General features: G+C 35.1%; 1 protein-coding gene across 1 annotated transcript in view; it reads right to left on the reverse strand.

The window, feature by feature from the left end:
* Positions 1–22,284, reverse strand: part of LRP1B (LDL receptor related protein 1B) — a 640,387-nt gene that overhangs the window by 141,615 nt on the left and 476,488 nt on the right. Inside the window, exons 32-40 of the mRNA XM_048309308.1 lie at positions 17,892–18,032; positions 15,905–16,030; positions 14,543–14,674; positions 10,734–10,868; positions 10,284–10,413; positions 7,411–7,537; positions 7,105–7,256; positions 6,684–6,808; positions 3,304–3,675 (exon numbers count right to left, since the gene is read on the reverse strand). Of these exons, the coding sequence (XP_048165265.1) occupies positions 3,304–3,675; positions 6,684–6,808; positions 7,105–7,256; positions 7,411–7,537; positions 10,284–10,413; positions 10,734–10,868; positions 14,543–14,674; positions 15,905–16,030; positions 17,892–18,032 (1,440 nt within the window). The remainder of the gene's footprint in view (positions 1–3,303; positions 3,676–6,683; positions 6,809–7,104; positions 7,257–7,410; positions 7,538–10,283; positions 10,414–10,733; positions 10,869–14,542; positions 14,675–15,904; positions 16,031–17,891; positions 18,033–22,284) is intronic.

Below are 22,284 nucleotides of genomic sequence, written 5' to 3' on the forward strand. Positions count from 1 at the left end.
GAACTGTGTTAGATAATAGCTTGCGTATGGGTTGTAAATCTGTTTCCAGTGAACTGGAAACATGTTAGATAAAGGGTTGTTTCTGGGTAGTAAATCTGTTCTCAGTGAGATAAAAACATGTTAGATAATGGGTTGCTCGTGAGTTGTAAATCTGTTTTTAGTGAGCTAGAAACCTGTTTAACAAAGAGCTCTATGTGTCTTAAGTGTTTTTAGTGTGCAGAAAAGTTCACGGATCTATTAGATTTGAGTGACACGTCTGATTTCAGGGAGGTATAGATCTATCTGGTAATAGATCCTTTAGGAGCAGGTTTACATTCAGTGAACTAAAAATCTGGGACAACCATGTCTTGTATGTAACGTACCCTATTTTCTCTATTAAAGTCAATTACTGAGTAAAGGTTTACACTATTTGTGGACTACAACTTAATGAGGTAGAAAAAGGTTGTAGAACTGATATAACCACACTAAATATTTCCAGTGTGGTTTTGAATCTTCCTAACAAAGTAAAACTTCCTACAGATGTATTCTAATAATTCTGGAGGAAAAAAATAGCAAAATTAATGTCAAATACATTATTTTTCAATTCTGAAATGAAACATTATTACTATAATTTTTCAGCTGGGTTCCACTCAATAATTTCTATGTGATCACAGATTCTTAACTCAGAAATGAGAAAATTTGGGAATTTTACGTCTTCCAGTGAATGGAATTAGTGGTGCAACCATCTTAACACTGCTTTTCTCCTTACAGGTGGAGGTTGATCAAGTCTTTTCATTATATCAAACAGCCTCATGAATGTCTCCTGTTTACAGTGAGAGAAAAATCACATGCAGACCGTGGGATGGAAGGCTACAGAAATACCAGCTGAAAAAGAATGACTCAACATAAACTGAAGAGGTTTAAAACACATGAAAGAGAGCAATAAATATATTCTGGGATGTTATATCCCTTCTCACTTAGAAAGAAGCATTTCTACAGAATAACAGAGAAGTATTTCTACAAAATGCCATAGTTCACACGTACATCCCAAGCAGCTACAGTGAATGCTTTTGCAAGGATACAAAATTTCATTTGACATTCAATTATTCAGAGCGCTGACTCTGCTAATGAAAAATGAAATCTAGCATATTAAGCTATAAGTAGAAACACTTCCGAACAATTTCTTAGACCTGTAATTCCCAGCTATGCTTTATGGAATGTCTTTAGCTCTTGTAGAGCAACCTCCTATGAAGTAATGAGGAATGCCTTATTGTTCTTTTAAAAACCAATTTCTATCTGCATTAGTGCTTCCCCAGTACTTATTTCTCTTCTTTGTCTGTTTTAAATGCTGAAAATTCCAATGGCTTTTCAAATGATACTTTTAATCTCTTTTTAAACCACCAGAGCTAAAGTTGTGCTTCCATGTCACCCCTGCATGTTTCTGTCTCTTGTGCAGCTAAGCTCAACTCTGAACCCTTAGGTTTAATGCTTTTCTGGGAGTAATGGGAACCTCCTGATTCATTGCTTAGTTTATCTTTAACATATCTTAATACAGATAGCACAAATTCCTCTAAAATATGCACACATAGGAGATCAACGGGAAGAAACCCAAACACCTTGTATCAAAAATAATCACAGTATGGTTTGGTTTGGAAGACACCTTAAAAGATCATCCCATTCCACCCCCTGCCATGGGAAGGGAGACCTTCCACTATCCCAGGTTGCTCCAAGCTCCATCCAACCTGTCCTTGGACACTTCCCAGAATGGGGCAGCCATGGCTTCTCTGGGCAATCTGTGGCAGGGCCTCACCATTATCATAGAGAAGAATTTCTTCCTTAAATCTCATCTAAATCTGCCCTTTTCCAGTTCAAAAATATTTTTAAAATGTTCTTCCATGCATTAATGCCAACTGTTTTCAAAACCACAAACGACTCCACAGAAGCCCAGTGCAGAGGCAGAATGTATAACAACTATCCAATGTCAGTTGTGCAATAATATTTTGTCAGTTTGCAACTGTTTAACTTTTTTCTTTTCTAAAATATATTCTCATTAACACGCAACAGCAAAAGGTGATACAGCAAACAAAATTCCATTTTTCCTCACCACTCTTTGGTTTTGTTATTAAACTGACCCAAACAAATAGCTAAATTTAGGCAACATAGCATAAAACAGTAGAAATTCATAAGAGATTTATCCACAACTTAAGGAGCAAATACTATATAGCATTTCAGACCTTTTGGGAAACAATTACTGAAATTGCAGCCTTCAAAAAAGCCAGACAGTACTGAAAAAGGTAAGAGAACAAACAAATTCAGTATCTGCATGTGGTAACTGACTCCAGATGAATGTGGTTTGTTGCATATTTTAGAACAAATTAAGTAGAACAGAAATGAAAGACAGCAGAAGTTGTTACAATTAACACTTCTGGCATACAGATTTATGGATGTTTAGCATTAAGGATGTATTCCTTATGTATTCACATTCAGATTTTACCACGACAAACCTGGTACCTTCCTACACACACATTGTATTACAGTTATGTCAGACTTGGTTGATAAACATTTTATTGCCAGACACTCAGATTTTATTGAGACCTCAGCAGCAAAATGTGGTTTGTCCTATCCCAAAGACTTTGGTGAAGATGTTGGCAGCAATTTCTTGATAGTAGTGCCAAGCTACAAGTTCCAAAGGCTAGAAACTGGTCACATTTCATAAAATTCCTCCTACTCCTGGGGGGAATGAAGGCATAGTAAACATGAGGAGTAAGTAAGTACATTACCAAGTGAGCCTCTATTAAAACCAAACAGTTTTGTAGGTTGGAATTTGGCTTTGATTATCACTGAGCACAAGTCCCTTTCTTGGGTTTCACTTCAAGATGGGTGAATCAGCTGAACATCATGACCAAGGTCTTAAAATTTTCTACTGGGAAATGGCCACAACAGAGACTTCATCCTCACTAACTAGAAAATTAATAGCCAAATATTTTCATTTCCAAGCAATGCACAATGAGGTTTTGTTCCAACGGTAAAGCTCCTTTAAGTCACAGTAATATAAATTAAGCATTGCCACCATCACTTCTGTTTTCTAGTAACATGCTTCAAGTATCACAAGCCTGTTTTAAGATAAATTATTTTGAAGTGGTTAATGTTTAAATGTATCTTAGAGGGATAAAATATAATAATTAATTATGGTAAAACTTCATTGATTTTTTTTACTCCATCAAGCAAAGTGATCACCAACTCTTCACTCAATGCAGTTCATTGAGATAAAATACGCATTTTGGGGAATATATATGTGGTGGTTTTTTTTTTTTTTTTACTTACTTTCAATTAGCACTTTTCTGCCAGCCCAGTTGTCTTTAATAACTTGGATGTTTCCATAGTGGGCATCACTGAAGAATATGCGGTTGGTGCCCCTTCCCTTCAGGCTGTAGTCAAAGGCCAGAGCGATCACATTTTTGAAGTACTCTGGGTTTTCATATGGCCTTACTGGAGAATTCAGGTTGGTCTCATCTGAAAGGTGGATGCTTTTTAGTATTGTCCTTCCTGAGTAGAGCAGGTAACCCTCGTGTCTGAGGCAGCTGATGCCATCCTCTGCCAGGTACCCGTGAGCGCAGGCACAAGTTCTCCGAGCGTTCCCGCGGTAAAGGCAGAGCTGGTGACATCCACCGTTGTTCTTGGCACAGACACTGGTACCTGTAAAAAAACCATAATAAAATCTTTTATAAATAAAAATACACTTCGTTAACTTAAAAAGAAATGAAATATCATGTGTTCTGAGAATTCTCCTCTTAAAAGTTATTTGCACTATGTTCACAAGGAAAACAAAGGCTAAACCGGTAAATAATGCAACTTTAACCACAACCGAAAAATAATTTCAAAGAACACAATTAATGAGCAAATACAATGAATGCCCTTTTCACTTCACAACAGTATTTATTTTATTAAAAAGATAACGTGAGTTATTCTTCTAAAACCAGCTGAAGACTTAGAAAATGTTTCAAGTGCTTAGAGTTTTAATTTTTTTTTTTAAAACACCTGTTACTGGCAGAAAGTCAAATTTAGCTACCATCAGAATACAGTACTGCTTTTAGACATTTTCTAACAAATTAAAAACATATGTACTGACTAGTAAAAACTGTGTGAATCCAGTTCCCTGTTTTCAATGAAGACATTTCCTAACATTTTGTTCTAATTTAATTTAAAACCCAACTTCAAAAACTTACTCCCTGACAATTGCACACCATTAAGAAATCATTGTCAAATTAGTAACTACACTTGTTGCAAGCAATGTTTAAAATAACAGTAATCAGCAATAATTGGGAGCTATTTGTCTTTTTTTTATTTTGGACTATTTGTGAATTACTATTACAGTTAGTTAAGATAATTCAGTTTCTGTTTCTGACAGCACTTTCCATGTAACAACTCAGCTCTTTCAGTATAGTGATTTCCCCACTTCTGAAAGTTTTCCACATAATGAAGGTGAATAAAACATTTTAATAGAATGTTTTCAGGTACAAAACCATAATTGTTGGGGAATATGTAGTGTCTGAAAGCCCTGTTGATTGAATTCTTTAACTGCTACATTTCAAGCTGAAAATCCATTTAATAAAAAATCACGGGAAATGAGAGGTAACTTGCTGTTAAAAGCAGAAATGCTGAATTTGTGTTCCTAGGAAAAACTCCATGAGACACAGTCCTCTGAAGCTATGTAAAACATGTGGAGATTCAGCTATATACATTTTTACATTCAGTTTGCTTAAAAGATTCTTTAAAAGTTTTATTAGGCTAGAAAAGTTAATATCTGTTTGGAAGGATGAGAGGTTGAGAAGAAAAAAAAGAAAATATATGAAAAAGATCCTCAAGCTTCTAAAATCTCTTGGAAAACTTCAATGCTTCCATAGTTCACCAGCTGTAAATCTCTTTAAAAGTGGCCAGTTCTGAAGCCAGAGTAGTCAGGGTATGTCCTTGGACACCTGTAGAACTGCACTGAAGGATGGGAATTGTTTGCAAATCCCACTGCAGGACTGGCTCACCAGAAAGGGTAAAACAAGTGTTTGAAAAAAAAAGCATCTATCACAATCAGCACAGCTCATTGGGGTGTTGGGATTTTTTTTGTTTGTTTGCTTGGGTTTTTTTTTCTTTTTGGTTTGCGGGGTTGTTTTAATAACAAAAGGTCTAGAAACTATTTAATTATATTGGTTTTTTAAACAGCTAACTTCTTCTAGTTCAATAAACTTAAATATATAGAGATATATAAAAGAGTGTGAGATAGAAAAATATTCCAAAAACATTTTTCACCTGTTTTTGCCCTTTTGTCCTTCTGGCTCACTGACATCCCCTCCCAATGACATTAACCATTTGTACCCTAGTAAAATTTGAAAAACGTATTAAAAAATCATTCAGGTATGTTTTTCAAACTAACATCAGTAGATTTTTAGGCTCAGTAACCACTTCTCCTATTCCTAATGTGATCAAATCTACAAAGATATCAATAAAAATTACACATAAAGAAGCATTGTTTTATCCCACTGTTCTATTTTCCTAATTCTGTAATATAAGACCCTTCCAAGCCAGCAGACATTAACAATTTCTAGCCTAGTTAAAAGAGATGGGTTTTGGTGTGGCTTTTATTTTTATCCATGAAATATGATGCTCTCAAATTGCATGCAGAAATCCTTAGTAAAATTAATATGTATATATGTTTGCAAATTATTTTTTCTCAAAAATATTTAAAATTTCAAAAAAGTGTTTTTCTTCTTCATAAACATGCTTTCTTTCAAAATTCAGATTTATTTAACATGTCATATTTAATGCAGTTATTTAGGAAAGATGTATGTAGAAGAAACAGAATCTTTGGATAAATAATGCTGTGATTAAAGCAACTTTTGAGTGCTACCAACACCAGGAAATTTTTTCCTCATTTTTGAACACGTTTCTAGAAAATTTTGTCTGGATTACCCATTAGCAATTTTTTTCTGAGGAAATCATCATCATTTTTGGTACTCATCTAACCAATTTTGCTCACTAAAGCAAGTTTTTCAAGGTATTGTCAAAAACAGAATTTTAGAAGTAAAAAGACAGTTAAAAAGCAAGATTATTCTTAGTCAGGTAATGGAGAATGAAGTTTAACCATCAGTACCATAAATCAAAGAGAGTCTATAATAACTTTTGTCTCTTGAGTTTGCTAAACTAACTGAATATAAAGGAAATCTGATTATTTACAAGGTCTCTTCCCACAGAAAAAGAAGAAAAAACAAAAAAGAAAAGATAGATTCAAACCCAAGTAATTTCAGCAAATAAATAATGAGACACAGAGGCTGGGAATGTCCAATAAGAAAAAAAATCTGGTTTGCTTTTGAATACAAATCTGAAACTGCCTGAGATTACTACTCTGTAAAGCGCAAGTCAAGGTCTCCTAATCCTAAGAGTATTTTTTAAGAAAAACAAAAGAAAAACCATCAAACCTGGAATAATAGGAAGTGGTTTGGTTTTAGCTTTTCTCTTTGAAACACTCTGAAGATTTTAGTAGGATTGGTACTATATGTTTTCTTTAGTACATTAATTTTAGTTAAAAAAATCTACTTCAAGAGTAAAAAGTGGAGATAAAATCATTGATTACTTAATTTTTGGTATGCTTTAATATACAGAAAAAGTAGCAGGTGATATTAAAACAATCAATAGCATCCTTAAGAACAGCCAACCTTTCTCTCGTGCTCTATTAAAGACTTTCACTTCCTTCAGGTTTATCCCAAGGCCAGTCCTCATGGTCACAGCATCCGTGGCCTCACTCTTGTGGCCTCTTCTAATAGAGCCATTTGCATGTGCTCTGCCAAAAAAGTTGAAGATGTCTCATCAACAATCCTCAACTAATTCACACCGAACAAATGACTGAAGAGCAGTGTAGAGTTCACTTAACAGGAGGTGGAGAAGCCTGTTCTCATCTACGGCACTGAGGCACTTTTTAGCTTTCAGCATCAGAACGCCCTTTCCTCCTTGGAAACTGCGAGGGATTCTGCGATCCCGCCTGTGACCTTGCTAAGGAACGGCTAATCCTACAAAGGTGAGGCACCTGGCACTGAAATAATGTTTTGAAATTTAAAATACTTATGAAAAATAAATTACCTGTCAGACCAGTAGATGTAAGCTCCGAACACCGCAACTGAAAACATATCCACATTGCTCCCTGACAGCACAATCTCCCGATTCCCTCCACTCTCAAGGTCAATTCTTTCTATCTTGTCGGTACGAGCATCACACCAATACAATTTATTTTCCTAAAGATTAATTTCAAAGGAAACGTCAACAGGCTTGTCCAAGTATTTAATTAAGAGTTATTAAGATTACATCAAGGTGGAACACCAGCTGGCTTTAATGAAACATAACAAATACTGCACATTTTAAGGTACACTGGAAGACAGGGGAACCAACCTCATAATCGATGGAAATCCCATTAGGCCATGCAATCCCCAGGCTCACAAGGACAACCTTCTCAGAGCCATCCAAGTGTGCTCTGCCTATGCAAGGAGTCTGTCCCCACTCTGTCCAAAACAAATACCTAGAATGTTGTAGAAATCACCAATTAAAATTGCAAACATAATTATTACCATTGCCAAACAAAACTATTACTATTATAGTATATATAATATACATACTATTAATAATATATAATAATATTATTAAATGGACACTTAAAAAAACATAAGGCTCATGTCTCTAAATAATCTTAAGAAATTAAATGTATCATAGTGGTTGGCTAATCGAATACTTCATTAAGATATTGTTTTCAAATTATATATAAGAAGAAATTCTTAAAACTGTATTCTAGGAGTCAATACGAAATTCTATTCCTTAAAGAATTCAGCTTTGTGCTTGGAAAAATAAAAGCAAATTAGAAACAAAAATAATAATTCTGGAACAGGAGCTCTTTAATCACTAACAAAGGTTGTAATAATACAAGGGATGCCTAATTTAAAAATGTTTTAGTTATGAAGCAGTGAGAAGCACTGTGGAAATGGCAGAGCAAAGGGGCTTTATTTAAGAGGAAAATATTTTTCAAATTCTGCCAAATGTCTCATGGGAACAATCTAAATCTTACTTACCTAATCTCATGTTCCTGTATACTTCTCACTATACATCACTAACTTAGGATAAGATGCTAGGTCAAACTTCTGCCTTGACAAACTTCTCAGTCTGTTACTTCAGGTATAGCAAAATGAGGGCAGTTAATCTACACAGAGCACTTCCTTTATGAACAGTAACCTATGGAACAGCTTTGTGGGAATATCTATGAGTCTACAAACACAAATGTATGTAGGTACATCTGTGTTAAAATACACAATAAACACACACAATAGCATCTATTCTGTGGAAGAAGTATCTAATATAACATGATTGAGGCTTAGAATATTACTAATTGCCCAAGGAGAAGGATTTCCATAGCAAATATTCATAGAACACTAACGTTTTTTTTAGTAACACGCTGTACATAAAGTGAACAGAACACACAAAACCATTCTCCAGTGCCCTCCTCTGTGTGGGATGTGTGTGTTAGTTGGTTTTTAAAGCTTCCAAAAGTCTTCTGGGCATTACTAAACAGTTCTCCTCCTGTGTCTGGTGACATCATTACATCAACCTGCTGTTAAGCAGCTGTATTTGACTAAATGACTGCAGATATGTGAAATAATGAAGGATAATAATGTGATAAGGGTGAAAAAAAATGAATCCTATAATTTGCTCATCAAATGAAGCTTCTGAACCAACCCACTTTGGCTCTCATTGTAGAGCTTTCTGGCTCTAGGAAAAATGAATCTGTTCTCATAGTTGTTGATATAAAAAACAATAGCATCTATAGTAATGATGGAACTCAGGCAGACTAGAAAACTGAACTGCAACATGAGTTAAATTAAAAATATGTTGAGGAATGTTAAAATAGGCAGTATTATTCAGCTGGATTTTAACAATCCCTGCGTAAGCTTGATGCAACGTTAACCAGATTAACAACAGCACCTCTAAACAGAGCTGAAATTGCTTTCAGGCATCTGGTCAGAGGTCAGAGTTATTTGAGACTTTCTTAATACAGGATGTGAACTAAATGTTGGCCACAGAAAAGCAGACATTGAGTATACTAAAATTAAATGTTCCCTAAACCAGTTACTCTGATGAAAAAAACCCAAAAAAGACCGAAAAACAAACCCCATAATTACCAGGTTAAACGAATCTAAAATCCTCCAAAGAAAATCATGAATAGCTGCCAAAACATGTTGCATGAATAAATACACCTGATGAGGGACAAAGACACCCTTTTGTAGGGCTACACATTCCCTACACATTTCCTCAGTGACAATAAATAATGTCACCAACTAGCTGAATGCTACCTGCTTCCCATCTTGCCATAACTAGCAGATTCAATGAGCTCTAATAGCTGCTATTTTCTTCTCTATTCTTACAGCTGTCTGCTCCAGGTTCCAGAGAAATGCAGAGTGTGAAGTCAGGACAAGGGGAGGGAAGAACACCTTTGAAAGTTTTGCCTTGAAAAGGGGAAAAGATGTAACAATAATGCAAAGGATAATAAGGCCTAAATCTTTCCACAGAAAGGCAGACCTGTACTTCACTAGCAAAACACTGCTGTGCTTCTCCTGGAGGAACTGAGTGGAGATACCTCCAGTTATCATTTTGTGGCACAATGTTATAAAACAGACGAAGCTTACCTTCCTTTGCAGGAGATACACCATTCTACCAGATGTAAAATAGTGATCTGTGGTCCTCTCATCCTCCTGAAGCATTCTAAACAACCCCCTGACATGGTTACTCAGAGCCCAGTCCATCCTGGGCCTCGAACAACTCCAGGGATGGGGATTCCACAAGGAGTTCTGGAGGTGGATGGGGATGGTACATTCCCTATTTCTGTTAATGCTGTCCCTGCCTTCAACAATCAGCTGGGTGAATCAGATGTCAGTTTTGCCAACCCCTATTCTCCAATCCACAACCTTCATCTCACGTGACTTTCAGCTACCCTGGCCAGTCTCCCTGGTTGTTAGACTGCGATGTTACACGATCCTGGAGTTTATAACTACCAAGAATTACACTGCTCTGGGATTTCATCGTGAGGTCCTTCATGAGCTGACATGGCTTCCTTGGATTTGCTGGGAACTTCAGATTGAAGCCTGCTTCCAAGCAACGTCTAACCTTCAGGTGAAACGGTTTCCTTAGAGAATTAGAACTATTTTTGCAGAGAAACGACGGCATGCCATGAATACAGACAGCAAGGAAAAGCTGTGTGTATGTTAGGAATCACAGGTTACCCTTTCTCTGGGTGTACCGCGATAGAGCGTGGCTGGTCCAGCCCCTGGGAGATCACCACGTAGCGGAAGGAGCCGTTCAGCCGGGCCACTTCAATCAGGTTGAAGCCATGATCTGTCCAATAGATGTTACCTAGGAAAAACACCTGGAAGTCACTGCATGCAGGAAAGACTACTTGAAAAGCATTTAAGTTAGAACTGGAAACTAACTGCTGTATTTTCATTTGCATGGGTCTTGTATTTATATTATTCCTGTTCAGGCTTTTTAGAGCATAAACTGGTATTGAAACTGTTCATTTAAGAAGTGCCATCCAAGAGATATAAATAAATTCCAGACATTTGCAATGCCAGAAATTAGAGCTGAAAGGAAAACAAGTTATTTAACCTTGGGCTGAAGAGGAAAGAATGTACCCTCAGAAATGAAGACAAGTCCTGGAGCAGGCTCAGACCCACCTGCTATCCAGTCCACAGCAATGCCTTCAACTCTCCCCAAACCATTTGTGACAATGTCTTCTTTCCAGGTTTGGTCTCGCTTAGCTCTGCTAATCTTGTTGAAACCCATGTCTGTCCAATAGATTGTATCATTTCCTATAAAACATGTGCCAGTGATTCTCAGATTAATTCGCTTACTTCAGTCCAAATATCTGCATTAGCAATTGCAAATATTGCGAGTTATAGCTTTATTAATATGTATCAAGTACCAAAATTATCAGCTTTAATTCCTCATTCCTTTTCCTTTTCTTAAATTTTGTTTCAAATAATGCTGCCAGAATTCTAGGCTGTTTAATACAGCACAAGCAGCACAACAGAGCCATGACAACAGCTGGAAGCTACTACCTTTGTTAAAAATCACAATAAATATGCTGTTTTACCTTCTTCCTAATGGAATAAATGCTTCAAAATGCTTCAATTCAAAATGCAAAAATGCTTCAATTTTGATTATCACCATTCCAAAATATTCAGGAGTCTGAAAAGCTACAGTGTAAAACTGCTTATACAGTGTTTTCCTTCAGTAATCAGACACACTGAATTTTGACAGTATAGGGAAAAAAAAATTAACTAGGGAAATAAAAAGTGCCACTTGAGAGTGATATGCTGACAAAAGAATAAAAAATATGAATTACATCCACAATTCAGCTTTTATTTTAAATGTCCTGACAAGCTTCCACTGAGTCTTTTTTTTTTTTGGTGTTTCAGACATCTCAGCTGTCTTCCCAGCCTTTCTGCTGCAGTGATTGTCCATAAAATGGAAAAAAAGGCACAACTTTGACCATTTTAACTCAACAGCCAGGCCAAGAATTTGAAGTGGCCCAAGCACAAACACAACTTCCCTCTGTTGCACATAATAAACTCAAAAGGGAGATGGGGCAAACAAAGTGAGAGCATCTCTTAAGCGGAACTGTCTCTATTTCCAGTGACAGGGTTCTGTAGGGAAGCTGCAACCAACATTCTGCTTGCAAAGTAATCAGCTGATGACCTCCTGAGTGAGATGTTTTGTTTGGGAAAGACACTGCTCAGGGATAATAAATAATATTTGTTCCATCATTATTTTTTTCATACTTTGTATATCTGCTTTTAATTCAATAATACAGTGTGTGTATTTATAGAATATATATATTTCTACATACAGCATAGAAATGTTACCTATAAAAATAGATATAAATATTATCTCTACATCCACATGTATCCATACATATCTACAGGTGTATAAATATTTGTGTAGATAGATAAATATATTTATAAAAAAAAGAGAGTTATTCGTGACCAAACAATATTGGTATGCTCAAGAATCTTACCACACCACCAATCAAACAAATGACAATTCTGGCTTCAAGTAATCAAAACAAATATGAGAGTCACGCATTTTGCTACTTATTTGCTAATTAGAATTTAGAAGTATCAAAACACAGGGAGAGAAAAGATGTACCCATCTTCTAGCTCGTTCATGTCTGCAAGACATTGTCATTAGACTTTTAATTATGATACACTGTACTACTAGCATACACAAATATATTTTATCCACTTTGCATACCTAATTTACTGAGAGAACAGAAAAAATTGGGAAACCTTCCAGAATAAGAGTGAAATGCAAGAAACACTCACTAAGTGGAAAATAAAAAAAACAAGATGAAAACTGAAACTACCTCCACTTGCTTTCTGAATCCTATTTGATGTAAGTAGGTTTTAGGAAGGAATTTATAAAATTCAATGTAAGGTACCAAAATGAGAAAAACAGTTGTTTTTGAAGCTGAAATGCAGTTGAAAGCTGCACTGTAACTTTTCTATAACACACAATCCCCTTGTGATTTCACTGTTGCACACCATTTATATTTATCTTTTGCAGTGCATTTGTCACTGCCAATTGTATTCATGTTCTCTGTGCTGGAACTGATCATCAGCCAAGTTGGAGAACCTCACTCCATTTCATCCTGCCTCAAATTTAATTTTTCCAAAAAGCCAAAAATCTCATTCTTCCAAAATATTAATTTGATATTTATTAGCTAAGTTCACATAAAACTCCCTAAAGTAGGAGCTAGCATATCTTATGACTATGGTTAAAAAAAAAAAAAAAAATCCCAAACCAAAAAACATGAGATACAAATTGTATAGGACCTAGTATTGGTCCTATATATATATATATACATATACATATCCTATACACATAAAATTGTAGTATTGGTATTTTAAATTTAAAAAGGTCAAATTTTAGTCTTCTGTATCAGAGATCATAATTTAGTAATGTTTGCATAATTTAAATTTTTAAAAAATGTATTATAATAAAAAAATGTCATCCCTAGAAAACCCAATTGTCTTAGTACTCTCTCTCACAAACATGTGTGGTTACCACTTCTCTCTCCTCCTGTATCTTTCCAGGAATAGATTAAATCTCTGTATCAGAGTCTTTCCCATCTCAGAAGTCTGTACAAAGGCACTGCCTTTAAGTGATTTTTGTCTCTGGAGACCGTAACTGAACTATACCCGTGAAACAAGAAAAGCTCTGAACATCAGCTGCCACTGATTTGAAAGCAAAATATACAAATATGAGGGCACTGTAAAATGTTGTGAGAACTTGAAATTTTGCTAGACAGAGATGCAAGAGCATCAATGAAGAAGCAGGTAAAAAACAAGAAGATTTAATGAACTTAACTTCTAACCTGATAACAAGAGATTAGTGATATTTGTGTGATGAAGTGATCCAACACAGCCAACAGAAATAGGTCTGATTTCAATACCAAGGCAAATATTAACCTAAACTTAAGTAAAAAATTAGGATCTCTCAATGCTGAATTCCCAGGCAGAATCTACATCAAAATAAAAAACAATGGAGTATGACAAAATAATTGTATATTTCAGGAAGCCAGTGTCTGTATTTATATAACACAGATAAGTTAAGATTTTATTTCTAGACTGCCAGTTTGTAAACTCAAGGGGTAACAAAATGAGTCTCAAAGGAAGGCTGGTCAAAGAGCTGATGGGTTAAAAAGATAAAGACACAGGGTATTTTTCAGGTCACTACTTGGTCACAGATTACTTATTTTCCAAAAACTAATCAAAAATTGCTAGCATGTTTGAAGATATCCAAGCACCACTGGGAAATGTATCCAGTCACTTTTAGAATCTGATCTTCAATTTTTTCCCACCTTCTTTCACATGCATGCAAAACTGAGACCTCATAATTTCATAGGAGGTTTGTGAGGCTGTGTAAACTAAAAACTATTTCTGTAATACAGGGGAAAGGTACATAGTGTACTCCAGGTGGAAATGCCTGCTCTTCAGGCTGCCAGAGCACCTTCCAGAAGGAAGAAACAGATCCAGACTTGGCTTGTGCCTTGCAGGGAAGTGGCTGAGCTGTGCTGGATAGGGAGAAAACTGTCCCACTCAGCTGTCAAAGCCACCTGTTAGCTACAACACCACACAGGACTAAGAAAATTCCATGGAAAAAGTGTCACAGCAGGAACAAGCCTTTTTCCTCAATGAACACTTTCTGTAAAACCAATTTCCTAATCAAGTTCTCATTGATGACTCCACCAAAAAAGAGCAGCTGCTGCTGCCAGAACAATCTGCATATGCACAATACAGGTTCTCCTATTTACTGTAAATGTTAAAGGTAGAGCTTAACTCTGTAACATGATCCATTTCCAACTCCTTTAAATGCAACTGTAATTACTTAGAAGGTTTGAAAACAAGGGGTTATTTCATTTATGAGAAGAATTTACAATTCTTACCATATATACAATAAACTATACATACACAATATTTACCTGCATGGAAGTCTATGCCCACAGCAAATGAAGTTCCAGATATTGGCATTAAAGCATCCATTTTATCATTTGGATCGAGAGGAATTCCTCTAATTCCCTCATGAACAGAGTACATGAGAAATGATTCAATACCTACAGGAAAGATAAAGCAGCCAGTGAGAGCAAAGTGGAAGCTTTCCCAGTTTCCAAGAATTGAGGAGCTAGCATGCATTGGACTTAATTTTCCAAGAGTGCTCCACTGTTTTTCAGAGTGACAACTCCAGCTCTTTGAAAAAGCATCCATGAGTTATTACAGTGCATTTCTAATTAAATTCCAAATGTGGTCCTATAAAGAGAAGGGAATTACTGCCCATTTCAAGCACCACCTTATCATTAACTAATGAGTAGTAACGAAAATTAAGAAAGACGAATTAATGAAATTTAGGAAAAAAACAGTTTTGAATTATGAGAAATTTAAGAATATTTTCAGTGCACATCTGCACTTCGTGAACATATTCAGCAAGAGATAATTTTAAAGAACTTGTGGAAAACAGGACAGTAAATTGTCTTTTGAGGTACAGAATTCATCTCACCTCAGTTATGCACATTTCCCTCACAGACAGGAGAGAGAAATACACAGTTTTAGTGACCAGCATGGTTGATGCATTTTAAATGGCTACTTTTGTGTTAGATTAATCACATTCCAAATGCTCCTATTTCTGTTGAGTAGGAATAAATTCTACTCTGTAGAGGTCTTCTTATTCAGTAATTCTCAGGAATTACTTAGTCCTAATTAATAGTAATAAACAATACTAAGTTTATAAAACTATAAGGCACCTTGACCATAAGGCTGCTTCACGTTATTCAGGCAGAGTAAGACTTTGGCTGTAAGCTACATTCTGATTTTTGCCAACTAAAATAGAAAAAGATTGAAGGAAAAAATTGGTTTTAATTTTATATTAAGGGCAATACAACAGGATGAGATACCCAACCATTCAGATACTTGTAGCCTATAATTTAGTTTAAAGGTAAGGTAGACGGCCTTGAACAAGTATGTACTGCTATTAATGATGATTCAGACGGTCTGCTTTTCTGCCTACATTAAAAAAAAACAAACAAACAAACCCAAAAAACAAAACAACAGAAAAACCCCAAACAAACATAAAAATTCCTCAAGAGTTTCCACGGAAATTTATGTATTTAAATAATTAAATGAAAAGGTAAATTTAATTCTGTCTTAACCACAATAGACATTTCTGTGTAACTGCTTCATTCAAGCATATTAAGTAAAGTTATTTAACTGACTAAAATAAGTTTATTTACTCATTGCAATATTCCCCTAGAACTTAAGCTGGCTAAAATAAATACTGAAAGCCGTTTTACCTTTGCAGGCCATGCGGTTTTTTTGGAGGTTGTAGCCTACTGTGCACACACAAGTTCTGGTGGTTTCTGATGTTGGCAAACAAAGCTGGGAGCATCCCCCATTGTTTAACTGGCAGGAATTGCTGCCTATGACATGATGGGAGAAGAGGGAGAGAAAACAAAACCTGGGTGAAACTGGCTAAAAATGAGTGCTGTTCTCAATATATTATTATTATTATTTCCAAATTTTGTTCAAGTCACATACTCAAAAAATTGATATATGCATAAAATATTTCACATATTCATATACCTTTCCACGCTTCACTGCTGCAGAATTTCAACCCCACATTTCCCCTCAGAATATAAATAATTTCATTTTCTGAAAAATCTGCCTATTTTAAAGTAAAAGCATACGAAAAACCTGAAAATTCTATGTTAATGGCAAAATCTCACTGACGTTACTGTATCTTATTCCAGACCATGAACAAATCATTCATTGTATCTTATTCATTCATCAAATGTTATATTAACCTTGTTATCATCATGACCCAGCCTTTTTTTACTGTATTTAAGATATAGTTCAAAGTAATCTCACAAATCCATGCTCCTCCTAACTGCTTAATTGATACAATATTTAATTTTAGGTAATAGATTAACATATTTTAATAAGATTTATAATAAACATTACACACAGTAAACTAAACACATCTCAGAAATTTGAAGCTTCATGAAAAAACATTTAAATCCACTAAGATATTCAAGGAATTAGTTGATTACAAGTTACCAAGCCTACAAAAATCAGAGCACTACTTGTTGCATTTATTTCCACATTCCTAATTTTGAAGTAGAAAGCATTTATTCACCTAAAATCACAGAAATTTTCTAATGATGCAGCAGACACCAGACACTGATCTAAAGTCTGATCACCCAGGAGGCAACGTAGGTGTCTCTATGGTAGGGAGTTAAAGCATTTTAAAATGATAGAAACTTTACTGAATGCCTAAATTTTTGTTACTTGCTGTTCTACCACACTTAAAACTAAGGGCCAGGATGGCAAAGCACCTTTGGTGTTTCCTACATGAGGTAAAATTGCAAGAGTCCCCAGAAAGGTTTAATATGGAACTGAATTATTGCGCTCCACATAAAGATTACTTCTTGCAGAAACCATCTGGAATGGTTCTTCTGGAAGCTTCTCCACAAAAAACCAGAATCCCAGAATGGTTTGGGTTGGAATGGACTTTAAAGATCATCCTGTTCCAACCCCCTGCCATGCACAGGGACATCTTCAACTATCCCAGGTTGCTCCAAGCCCTGTCCAACCCAGCCTTGGACACGACCAGGGATGGAAAGCCCACAATGAAATGGAATAATTTGCTTGACTTAGATCCCATCCTCATCACTTTTCAACTGGAATCCAAATTAAATTCTTTCTAGAGAAAATCACAAATGTTTTCATCACCAGTCACCAAATTCATAACACTGTGTGCATGACCCCAAATTACACCTTTTTATACTATCATAGCTCCCGCTATGCCAACTAATTTTTGGCAGCATTAGCAATATCCCCTATTTTTCTACTGCCTCTATTTTGATTTATACTTCTGTCATTTCTGTCAACATAGATGAATTGAACTGTTTTTAAAATAGATAATGAAGAATATCAATGAATTCTCTCATAATAGTTCACTTAATTTCAATAATTTGAATAATGAGGTTCACATGTTAAACCTCTATTTTTACTAAAAATTTTAAACTCTCTAAAAGAACATCAAGCTTCACTTTAGTGTAAACATCTGATAAACGAAAATATGGTAGGCAGATATGCTAACTAAATTGTCCTATTAAACCACTAATTTATTCAAAAATCAGGAATTTTTATCAATACAATATATTTTATCAGTGAATTACAAAAAATACATTTATTATTTTCTTCACATTGGGAGACTAACATGAGAAAAAGTACTCTGCACTTTAAAAGTTGGTTAAACGTACTTAAAATTTACTTTACCTTGCTGTGCTGCTTTGTCATACACTTTCATGTGAACAACACCTGCGGTTTTGTTTCTTAGGACAGTTGGATTCCTTCCATCTTTTTTATTACAGGTACCAATCTGAGCCAAGTTCTGGTCTGCCCACCAAAGCTTTTTATCTGTAAAATTTCCAAGTTTTAAAAATTAAGAGGATCGCTATTGAATTGTAGATGGTTGAGACCTAAGGCGGGAAAAAGCTTTTGAGGTTAATTCTCAGATTGGTTTTAAGAGAAATTGCTTAAAGAGGTTATAGAGGAAACCTGAAGAAATTGTGTTTTAAAGATTCTGCAGACATGAAAACAGTTTTCACCAGTTTCACTTTTGCTGTGACAACTGCTTATTTAAGGCTACCTGCATAGAAAAATGCCTCACTTTTCATATATATATATATATATATATATATATATATATATATATATATGGAAGTTCTAGTGTTACCCTAGGGAAGAAATTCATTGTCACAAGTGAACAAAATTGCTTGAAATGTTAAACCACATCTTTTATTAAAAACAGTCACAATCAGTAACTAAAAAATCATGAAAAAAATGAAAAGCAGGCCCTGCCTCCCAATGTTTCAGAATTAAAATTTTAACAGCTTTGATATCAAGCTCAAACGTCAGTGAACTAATCGCTGAAGACTGAAGCCAATCTTCTGACTGTCCTTGTCACACGAGTCCTCACTCATTGAGTACAAACAGATGAACAATGAGATGGTCTCAGGGTTCTTAATTTCAGGCAGAAAAGGTTGTTGCTATAGAGAAACCAAAAGTAAAGGCTTGAACTGAAAACCTTTAAACTTCAGGAACACTGCCTTCCCAACAAATATTGTGTGTTAACTTCACTTTTAGTTAACTTTCTTTTCAGGTAAAATATTTTTTGCCTATGCTTCAGTTTTAATATTTAAATAACCAATTCATAGAGCCACACAGTTCAGTGTTTCATGACAGAAACTGCAGAACTGAAAAGTAATTTCCACTGTGGTAACTGTAAAAAGTTACAGCAAAAAATAAAATACATAGGGAAAAAACCAAAACATACTCTCCATAGATATATGCTAAGGCCAGAATCTATGGAATGAAAAATATTCTGAATATGAAGATTTGAGACAGAAATGGAACTCTATTTAAATTTGGGTAAAATTTAAAGAAAGTCTGTAATTTTATGCACTGACTGGTCAATCTAGAATTGATCGATTCAAAACATCATTCTGCAATAACAATTAGTAGTAGCTTGCATCTGATGACACTATCAGAAAATCCTTAGACCAAAAAGCACCTGCACCCAATTTTGGTTGTGGCAATTATAACAAAAAGGCACATGAAAGCAAAAAGCAGAAAGGTGACTCTGGGCAACAATCCATATATGAAATAATGGGAACTGGACTTTTTTCCCTGTTAGTTAATGGCCCACAATCCTAAAGGTTAGGGTAACTTTTTCAATGAAATGTTTGTGTGTGAAGAAGAGTTTTTGTTCTTCGCATCCTCTATGTGACCACAAATTAGAACAGGCCATTAAATAATTTTAGTAATGACTGGTGTCTTGTGCATAGCAACATGAACTTACTGTTTTACATATCCAAACCCTTCTATAAAAAAAATTAGTTGCTTTGTAAGACTGGAGTACAGGAAAGAAGCAAAAAACATATGGTTTTGGCATTTTTATCTTTTATTTCAAAGAAGTAATCACTCTTTAAGGCATTTCTTTAATATTTTGTGCAAAACCTCAACTTTGGCTACGGTTCCCACAGCCTCCTAAAACTGCCCTTGTCTGATTTGCTGACCAAGTCACACAAATCCTGACATTTCAAGTATATTAAAAAAAAAAAAAGGTAAAAAATAACATTAAAAAACCCCCACCAATCTAAAAAAAAACAAACCAAAACCCCCCAACAGCTAACAAATTCTGAAGTACAGACACCTTGAGGTCAAACCTCTTATGACTGCCTGCCAAAAAACTTGCCACTTGTGCCCTAAAAACTAAAAAATAAATGTTTTAATTCTTCAGAAAGTACTAGGTGACCAACATACACCACTGCTATGTAAACAAACAAAAACCCCAATTACACAGCTATTTTTGACCACAATTCTAAGCAAATTTTGGATTATTTCTCTCTGCTTTACTGATATATTCCTTCAGTAGATAACTCATCTACGATCCCTAGCATTCAGGATGAACTAATTATTTCTATATTAATTTTAAAATATAGTAGATGATTTTACAAAAAAAACCACTTTAGCATAAAGACAACTTGCATTCATACACAAGGGAAGAAAAAAGCTATTTTGGACCTTTAAATGTCAAACTGAAATGATTTATTTGCTTGATTATGCTAACGAGAGTGTTGCTCGATCGCTAATTACAATCTTGTTGCTGAAACTAGGTTATAATATATATTAAAATTGTTGTATTTATCCATTCTGTCGGGTAATTAGCATTAAGCACAGCAACATATTGGGCAACAGCAACTTCAAATGCCAAGAATTGCTACCCTAGCATTGTGGACAGTCCTTTGGAGATTTCAAGTAGTACTCTGAATGCAAATTTTGATGGGCCATTAGTTTTCATTAATGGTGGTTTGAGTATTTATGGAAGACAACTATGTACTGCACTTAGAACCAGGCAAATTGCCTAGATATATTTCATGTATTAATGCTAATGTAATGAATGGTGTTACGGCAATTAGAAGACTGATGACTTGGAAAATTAAGGTGTATGTGTTTGAAGTTTCCTGATCTAAGCAACCCCCTTTCACTTTGCAAAGAGATCCAGCAGAGTCAGAGCTCCTGCCATCTGAGCCACTAGAAAAGCATTCTGATGTTATTTTTGAAACTTTATTTAGGATGAAACAAAAATCAAATAACCAATATATCATCTAATGCACGATGAAAGTAAACAGGAGCGTGAATATATTTTGGTAATATTAACCTACATTTTCTGTCTAAAATGAAATACTATAATTGTTACTTTCTGGTTTGATTGGTTGATAATATAGCTTAATGGCTATATTTATATACAATTTTTTGTTCAAAAGATATTAATCTAATATCTGAAAGCACATTGAAAAGCTATTATGTATATCTGATTTTGTTGTATTGCCGATTGAATTTTTTTAATACGAATTTCAACAGAAATAGCACTTACACATAAAATCATTCACTACATGGAGTACTCTATTTTCCACCAAAAAAAGACCAAATGCACAACAAATTATATCCTCATTATACAATCTACATTATATTCCTATTTTGTGGCGACATGAGATGAATTTTGTGACTTTGTGCGAATTGTATTTCTGTGGGGACCTGATACAAAATCCAATCAAATGCCTCCACTAAAACTGCTGACAGAAGCCTTCAGCATCCTTTTCTTCTCAGCTACAGACTTACGGTAACCAATCGATACTTTTCTAGCAATGCTCAGTTTCTCATTCAGAGCCATTTATCATTCAAGAAACAACACACCAGCTTGGAAACACATCAGATATGGCTGCGAGCTCCTCTGCAATTCAGATCTTGTAAAATAATGACTCTGCTCACCAATCCAGAAATACAGTTCTCACCACAAAGGTAAATTCCCAACCCGTTTCAATAACAGTCAAGGAACCGTTTTCATTAAGTAACTTGGAAGAAAGGAAATGAGACTTTATGCAGAATTCCAAATACATCTTTATCATTTGATCCCACTCAAGACACTAGCCACCAGGAAAACTACTAAAATCAGATATTGAATGATATATTAAACTCAAACCTTAAGACAAGTATAGGAAGTGTTTTCTCATTGTTGAAAAGAGTTTTGCTGTACCGTATAAAATCCAGAGGTTCTCTCACATCCTGAATCTCAGGAGAATGGATATATTTGATATAAATTTGTAAATGGTGCCAGGAGCAGGGGTTGAAAATTATGTAGGACATAGGGTGCTGTGAATCACATAAACTTCTAAAAGACTAAAATAAACAGCAGAGGTCTTTGAAGAAAACAAAATGTAAAGCTAACATAGAAACAGAAGAACATTACTGTTGACCAAAAGCAAGACAATAACCAGTGGGAGGTACTAGACCATTCATGTGGTTTTGACTGATAGATTAACTAAAAAATGGCTGATGTGGCATACACAGACATCTCACATATTGAATATGGATTTGAAGAAAAACTGGGAAGAGTCGAAAAGCAAGTATGACTTCATAGATTTACAGCGACTTGTTTGTAATACAGAATGGCAACAGCAAAAATAATTTTTGTATGCTCGAAGGCATGGGAAAATAGCAATTTTGTATATATTCAAATGGAATATAATTTTCATCCCGTCTATATCACACTCAAAAAGATTTAGCAAATGCAGGCACCAAAAGACTAGGAATTCTGCTCAGCATA

The sequence above is a fragment of the Corvus hawaiiensis genome, chromosome 7 (genome assembly GCF_020740725.1).
Source record: "Corvus hawaiiensis isolate bCorHaw1 chromosome 7, bCorHaw1.pri.cur, whole genome shotgun sequence".
NCBI lineage: Eukaryota > Metazoa > Chordata > Aves > Passeriformes > Corvidae > Corvus > Corvus hawaiiensis.